The 7,737-nt window shown below is 49.5% G+C and overlaps 1 protein-coding gene across 5 annotated transcripts in view; it reads left to right on the top strand.

Annotated features, from left to right (window-relative positions):
* Cmtr1 (cap methyltransferase 1) overlaps positions 1-7,737 on the top strand; it is a 91,058-nt gene that overhangs the window by 45,068 nt on the left and 38,253 nt on the right. Inside the window, exons 1-2 of one of the 5 annotated variants that reach the window (XM_031348549.1) lie at positions 2,928-3,185; positions 4,952-5,086. The exons of the other annotated variants lie outside the window; for them this stretch is intronic. Of the exons in view, the coding sequence (XP_031204409.1) occupies positions 4,957-5,086 (130 nt within the window). The 5' untranslated portion in view covers positions 2,928-3,185; positions 4,952-4,956. Of the gene's footprint in view, positions 1-2,927; positions 3,186-4,951; positions 5,087-7,737 lie in introns of those variants that run through there. 5 annotated transcript variants of the gene reach the window in all.

The raw sequence follows: 7,737 nt of genomic DNA, 5'->3' as shown, positions 1-7,737 counted from the left end.
ATTCTGGAACCCACTGGGGGGTGGTTGGATGTTCGTACCAGCATCCTGAGAACAATCCAAGCACCAAGAAAAATAACAGCCAAAGCTAGTGGTTTCAAGTCACGAGAAACCCTAGTGGCAATTTGGCAGGGCCCGGTGGCCTGCGTGGGAAAGTAACTCACCCTGGATCCAGGGGTTTGAGGGTTGTAGCCCAGGAAGTATTAGGGATGAGAATTACCTCCGAGGGAGGGGCACCCAGTGTCAGAACGTCCTAACGCGTATGTCAAGGGGGGCTGTACTCCATAAATTCCAGGGAAGGTTGGCCAGACCTTATCTGGAAATCTGGAGGTCTTCCCCCTGACTGATCCTATTAATTAATATGCCGGTGTCTGGTGTCTGTGTGGCTGGTTATAAGCGGTCTGGTAAATGGAAAACATGGAACTGAATTGAATGGTGCCTGAGTGGGGTACAGCTCACGTGGTTATGTCTCCGCGGTGTCTGGTGAGCAGCTGCCAGGTGAGGGGGCTGTGAAGTCAAGTACCTATACCGCCTGATTGGCAGTGCTGGGACTGCTCTCTCGCTCCGCGGTCTCCGCACGCGGGACATGCCGATAGCAGCCGCTGCAGCCTGCAGCGGTGATGGGAGTGTTCTCTGCGTGGCAGCAATGGGAGTGTTCCCCGCGCGGGGCAGAGTAGTGGCGGCGGCGGCGGTGGGAGGGTTGGAGGGGCGGTGTACCCTGTCTGCCCCGGTGGTGTGGAGCAGGGTTGGTAGACGCGAACTGCCACTATCCCGGGGTTCAGCACCAAAATGATGGGTTTGGGTCGCGGCGGGACGCGTCTGCAGGACACCAGGCTCAGGCAGTTCCACGTGTAAGAGGTTTAATTAAGAGGAGGTAGGGGGTTAGCGGCGCAGGAAGAGAGAGAGGGGAGAGAGAGAAGAAAAGAGAGAAAGATGGAGGAAAGTACCCATATCGTAGCAGTCCAGGTAAAGGTGGGAGCTGAACTCAATGGATTCTGGGAATATGGTGGCCGTTGCCCTGGCGACAGGTCTGTGGACCCGCCCATATCTGCCGCAGGTTCTGGATGCTAACAGGGGGAGGGGAGAAGAGGTGTGATAAGGTAGGTGATGTTTACCAGACAAGTAGAAGGTGAACTTGAACTCAAGTCTCAAGTGTATTGTTGGCTTCAGAGAAATGAAGAAAAGGTAAACTCAACAGATCTCCGGACGAATAAACAGGCTAAATCATATGGTGCCAGTCACCCGGGAAAGGGGCTGGAGAGATGGGTCAGGGGTTAAGAGCACTTACTGCTCTTCCAGACCTGGGTTCAGTACAGCACTCACACCTATCTGTAACTCCAGTTCCAGGGGACCCGATGCTGTCTTCTGACTTACACAGGCACTCTATGCATGTGGCACACATACATACGTGCATGCAGGACACGCATACATATAAAATAAAAAATCAAATCCTTTTTTAAAGAGCAGCATTATGGGAGAACATATGTTGACATTTGGATTCTCAGGGTTTAAAAGACAGACACAGCTGAGAATGTCCAACAAAGTTATATTGGTCTGAAAATGGGAAGAGGGGTTAGAGATGATAGTCCATCTCAGCCCATGTGGTCAAATGCCACAGACAGCATTCTTTCTTTTTGTCTGAGGCATTGGGAATTGCACCTAGGACCAGGTGTGCACCAGGCACAGTCTTGACACTGAGCTATACCTAGTCCACTGTTAAATGTGTCCCATGGAATAGGAACAGATCTTTGACCTTGGCCAGCTTCCTTTTGTCTCTGTGTTCTTTCCCCCCCGCCCCCTTTGGTTTTTCAAGACAGGGTTTCTCAGTGTAGCCCTGGCTGTCCTGGAACTCATTCTGTAGACTTGGCTGGCCTGGAACTCAGAAATCTGTCTGCTTCTGTCTGCCAAGTGCTGGGATTAAAGACGTGCACCACCACTGTCTGGCTCTGACTATGTTCTTTAAACATTTTTTAAAAAATACTCATTTATTTTTTTATATATGAGTACATTGTTGCTGTCTTCAGACATACCAGAAGAGGGCATCAGATCTCTTTACAGATGGTTGTAAACCACCATGTGGTTGGTGGGAATTGAACTCAGGACCTCTGAGCCATCTCTCCTGTGTTCTTAAATCTATATAATGATGATACTGTAGTGTGCTACCAGTTATACCACACTGTGAAACCCTGCCTAGGAATTTTTTTTTTTTTGTTTGTTTGTTTCCAAGACAGGGTCTCACAATATAGCCCTGGCTGTCCTGGAACTAGCTATGTTGACCAGCCTGGCCTCGAACTCACAGAGATCTGCCTGTCTCTGCTTTCTGAGTGCTGGCATTAAAGGTGTGCACCACCACCGCCTAGCTCCTAAGAATACTTTTCATTGCTAAAACTATCTTGGGCAAAAACTTGTCTCTAGTCACTTCGACCAGCCATAAATTCCTATCCTAAATTAGTCTCTGGATCAGCCGTAAATTCCTATACCATGTGATTGTGATTCTGACCTAAAGGTTAACTGCCTGACCATTTCATTGCTATCTCTCTGCTTCTTAAAAAAAAAAAAAAAAAAAAAAAGCAATGCTTGCTTGTTGCACATGTCTGGAGCTGCCTTTCTGTATACAGAAAGGCATCACAGTTGTGGTCCTTGTCTTTAAAATGTCGAACACACCGGAGGTTCCAGGGTGCTTCCAGCTAGTCTCTGCCTGAGACAGCCCAGCTAGTGGTCATAAATAATAAAGACTCCACATGATTTATTAAGACATCTTGGGAGGTTTTCCTCTTCAGGTACTCCATAAGAAGATGAATAAACTGAGGTGAAGTATTGATTTTTTCTTCCTTAGAGCGGGAGGGCGTAGACAAGGCTAATGTATTCCCCTCTTCATTCCCCCCATTCTTGCGAGGTCGCCCTTCCGCGCAGGCGCCTCGGGTCCGGAGAGCCGCGCGACCCGGGCAGCTCCCAGGGGCCAAGCTTGAACCCGGAGGGGGCGGGGCCTGCGGGGCCGTGACGCAATCAATCGGCGCCGCCCGCGGGGCGGGATCGGAGCGCGACCGCGCAGCCAGCCGGGCCCCTGCGAGGAAACGAAAGTAAGGGAGGAGGAGGAGGAGGAGGTTGCAGGGCCAGGCTCGGCGGCGACCGTGGCGGCCTTGATCCCTAAGTCTCCGCTCGCCGGCAGCTCGCCCCGTCCCCTCAGCGTGAGTGCCGGCGCGCGGCCCGGGGGGTGCGAGCGGGCGGGCGCGCGGGCGCGCGGGCACAGCATCCTTCCCTGGTGGCGGCCACTCTGCCCGCCCTTGGTGGTAGCCTCTCTCCGCTCCTGCCCCCGCTTCTCCTCTCCGATGCCGCCGCTGGCCGGCCGCCGCGCACACAGTCTCACACCTGACGTTTCCAGACGAGAAGCTCGGCTGGAGAGACGGCGCTCCCTTCTTTTCCTCCTCTGCAGACAGGGAGGGTAGCGGCGCTTGGAAGTGCCTGGTCACAGCGCGCCTGCCATTTGTAGGTCACTCGCTAGCCCTTTGGCCTTTCCCTCGCCGAGGAAATGAGGCGATTCTCTTGGATTCCCTGCGAGCCCCCCCTCATCCCCCATCGAAGGCGTTGTGGTGGAGGGGACGTTCGTATCTGCCGCCTTGCCTTCTACAAAGCTATTTCCTGTTCCCTCACCTGCACCATCGCAGACCATACTGAGTTCCCAGTGACCCCTCCCTCTCTCTCTCTCTCTCTCTCTCTCTCTCTCTCTCTCTCTCACACACACACACACACACACACTCACACACGGACGACTTAAGAGAGCTAAAGTAGACCCATTTTATGTGCTGTAACTAGACGAAGCCTCAGCGGCGAGCTTCCCAGTAGGCTCACCTATCTATGATGTCAAGTAAAAATGTGGCTCCTCAGGCCTGGCTTTCTGTTGGCTCAGTCGTCTGGTCTTCCTGCTTTCCTCTGATAGGCGCTGCCAGTGTCCCTTAAGAAACTGCCTCCTGAGATGGGCATGATTGCACCTTGGGTCCACGTGTTCATCCTCGGGCTGGAAATTCGGAAACGCATTTTGCTAGGTTTCAAGGGGAGTTATCGCTCTACCCCCTTCAAATTCCATTGCTTTCTTGCCTCCACTGCTGATGCTCATTCTGCCCCTCTCACCCCCCAACAAATATTTTGAAAATAAGTTGAACGGGCTCTGATTTCCATGTGTCAATATTGAGTAGTTGATTCACAGTGAAAACAACACATGGTCTTAAAACCATGTCTGACTCAAGCGCCAGAGAAGTCCGTTTTGTATCCCTGCGTCCCTATTGCCCAAAGATATAGTGTACCTCCAAATTTTAAGTCTTTTCTCTTTCCAGGACCTTCGGAAGAACAGTCGGTGCTTTTAACCGCTGAGCCATCTCTCTAGCCCCCCAAAAAAATATTTTTAAAGGAAAAAAAAGAGTCGTTTGTATCCCACTACTACAACTATCTGTTGTCCCTTTCACCCCCTTGGTTGTTACTCAGCTAGGACTTCTATGCCTTACACTCTGCTTGGTCTCATTTCAAGACAGGAAATCCCATCATTTTCCCCATATATAATAACATCTTAATTGTTCTGGTAAAAGTGATGGAAAAAATCATTCTCTGACTGGCCTTGGAAATACTGGTAGCTGTTACTTAGTAGGGTTCATAATTTGCTTCCAGTAAACGTTGTTATGAATAGCCAGTATTGCCTCCAAAGTTATAGAATAACAGGTACTCACACCCCCCCACCCCCACCCCCTGCCTTGCTTTCCTAGGAAAACTAACCATTGTTCCTGAAAAACAGAGTTTGGCTAGCCTCCCTTCTGGACCTTTTTGGAGGAAGGGGCTGCTCAGCTGTTAGCACTAGGAGATGAGTGCAATGGTCACATCTCCAGCTGATGATGGCTGTTATTCGGGATCCTTGCCTCCCAGTAGTTCTAACATAAGAGCTGACTGATGGGATTTATGGTTGCAGTAACAATGAAGAGGAGAACTGACCCAGAATGCACTGCCCCCCTCAAGAAACAGAAGCGAATTGGGGAGCTTGCCCGGCACCTCAGCTCCACATCTGATGATGAACCTCTCTCCTCTGTCAGTCATGCAGCAAAAGGTATACTGGCCCGTGTGATCCGAGGCCACTGGCATCTGGTGGTTGAGTCCTTAGTGCTTGAGCTGAGCAGAATGTCCAGTTGGGCATAATTAGCACATTTGACAGAAAGATGGAAGTTATATTCCATTCTGCTACTATTCTCTCTACTGAGAGTAGGGAAGCTTGTTTTAGAGTTTAAAAGGCGGGGCGGTTGCAGAAGTGCCTTTGATCTGTTCCTAGTCCTTAAGCAGGTGACCCTCTCACCACGCTAAATCATGTAGAAGAAGTGTCAGGCATTGAATGCTGTGATTTTAATAGGTATTAATGATTGGGGAGCGCCTCTGTAGAGGTGGGGTACAACTGCCTGCTCTGACTCAGGTCCCTGCATACAGTTTTCTCAGTCCTTCAGCAGTTGGAATCAGAAAGACCCAGCTGTGGTCGAGAATCACTCTGCCTGCAGTTTATCTCCAGCTCAAAGATTTGGTGGAAAGATACTGTGCTTGGTCTGTTTTAACGCTGTAGACATTCACAGTATCTGAATTCACCTATACAGCAGACAGTTAGAAGTACTCTGTTGGTAGACACATCAGAGGGGCATGGACTGAACCTGCTTGTCGATCAGCGTTGAAAGTGCAGAGGAACTTTTGTATGTTTGACAGTGTAGGAAATGTCTGGTCCCGATAGAATTACTGTAGTGCTCTTGCTTAAAGGAAGAGTTTCAAACTTACTTTACTTAAATAAACCCATCTATTCAGCAAACTTACTGCTAAATAAACCCATCTATTCATCAAAATAAATAAATAAATAAATAAATAAGAAGTGCTCTGTTCATATTAGCTCTGACAAGCCAGCATCCATCTATCCTTCCTTCTTTCCTTCCTTCCTTCCTTCCTTTGTTCCTTCCGTTGTTTGTTTGTTTGTTTGTTTTGAGATGGGTCTTACTGTATGTCTCTGGTTGTCCTGGAATGCACTATGTAGACAAGACTGGCCTTGAACTCACAGAGATCTACTTGACCTCCTGAGTGCTGGGATTAAACACCGCTATACTCGGCTTCCATTCATTTCTGAGAGCTGCTGTGTGGAGTGAACTCTCGCATGTTGCACTGCTTACAATAGAACACTGTTCTCTCACACGTCTGGAGACCAGTGGCTCACCCAGCTTGTCAGCAGGGCTGCATGCTGTCTAGGAAGGCTCTTGGGAAGGACTCCCTCCCCCTCTTCCTTCCATAGTGTTCGGTGGCTCAGCGAGTCCTTGGTATTTCGAGCCTCTGGTGGTAGTGTTTCTCTCTTGTCTCCGCCTCTGCTTCCTGCCTCTGCATCAACATTTCCCTATTAGGAGGGTATCTGTCATTGGATTAGGATGTATGTCTCTTTAGTATTGAGTTATTTTATTTGAACTTGATTGTATCTGCAAAGACTCTGTTTCCAAATAAAAGTCCTCCCCAGTTTATAGGTGACAGGAATTTTGGAGGAGGTTGCTCTTTTCAACGAAGTACACTAGCAGACTTGCATTTTGCATGCCCTGGGAGATCGGTGGCTGACTGGAGTGAAACTTTGTGACAGACTGTTGACGGAGAGGATGTGATGCTTCCTTGGTAGGTGTGAGGAAGGGAAGGTCACCTTCTAGTGGTGGGCTCCCGGGAGGACAGTCACACCTTAACTGATCCAGTGAAGATGGACAGACAGGTGTGACAGGCCGCTCTGGTGCAGCTGTGGTCTGGGATGGACTGAGTCTCATGACCTTTTGTGTGGAGGTGTGGGTGCCTTCGAGGTCTCAGTGATGACAAGCACCGTCACATACACCTGGCTCCTGGCTGGCTGGGAGCTGGCCCTGGAGAGGTGGCTGGAGCTGGTGAGCTTGAGACAAGCCTGAGCAATGTAGTGGGACCTGTCAAAGACAACTGTAAAAACGTTGTTCTACCCTGAGTGGATTTCAGGGTAGAAGAGAAAGTCTGTATGTGACCAGGATCACTAAATGGAAAGGACAGAAGCCATGGCGGTGCATAGGTCCTCTTGGTTGTGGAGAGGCCTGTGAGGGACAAGGGCGAGCATGTCTAGAGAGTAAGTGTCTAGTGCCAGTGACATTTTTGAAAAGATGAGAGGACAGGTCCCAGGTGGAGATGGTGCGTATATATAGTTGAAGCTCCTTTAAGGAAACTAGTCTGATTGACATTTTAAACTTCTTTTTGTTTGTTTGTTTTGTTTTTTCAAAACAAGGTTTTTCTTGTATAACCCTGGCTGTGCTAGAACTCGCTCTGTAGACCAGGCTGGCCTCGAACTCCAGAGATCCGCTTGCCTCTGCCTCCCAAGTGCTGGGATCAAAGGTGTCATGCCCTGCTGACCTTTTAAACTTTTAAAAATGTGACTGTGAAGTGTGACCGCCAGGCTGGCACAATCCCTTCATTTTACAAAACAGCTTCAACCTTTTCTGGAAGCAGCTTCATGACTCAGTTAGGACTGACTGTGGCTGTCATATGTAAGGACTGACTGAGTGTGGCTGCTGTGTGTAAGGACTGACTGACTGTGGCTGCTGTGTGTAAGGACTGACTGACTGTGGCTGTCATATGTAAGGACTGACTGACTGTGGCTGCTGTGTGTAATGATTGACTGTGGCTGTCATATGTAAGGACTGACTGACTGTGGCTGTCATATGTAAGGACTGACTGAGTGTG

This window comes from Mastomys coucha, unplaced genomic scaffold (genome assembly GCF_008632895.1).
Source record: "Mastomys coucha isolate ucsf_1 unplaced genomic scaffold, UCSF_Mcou_1 pScaffold3, whole genome shotgun sequence".
Taxonomy (NCBI): domain Eukaryota; kingdom Metazoa; phylum Chordata; class Mammalia; order Rodentia; family Muridae; genus Mastomys; species Mastomys coucha.
This window is presented reverse-complemented; position numbering and strand designations above follow the sequence as displayed.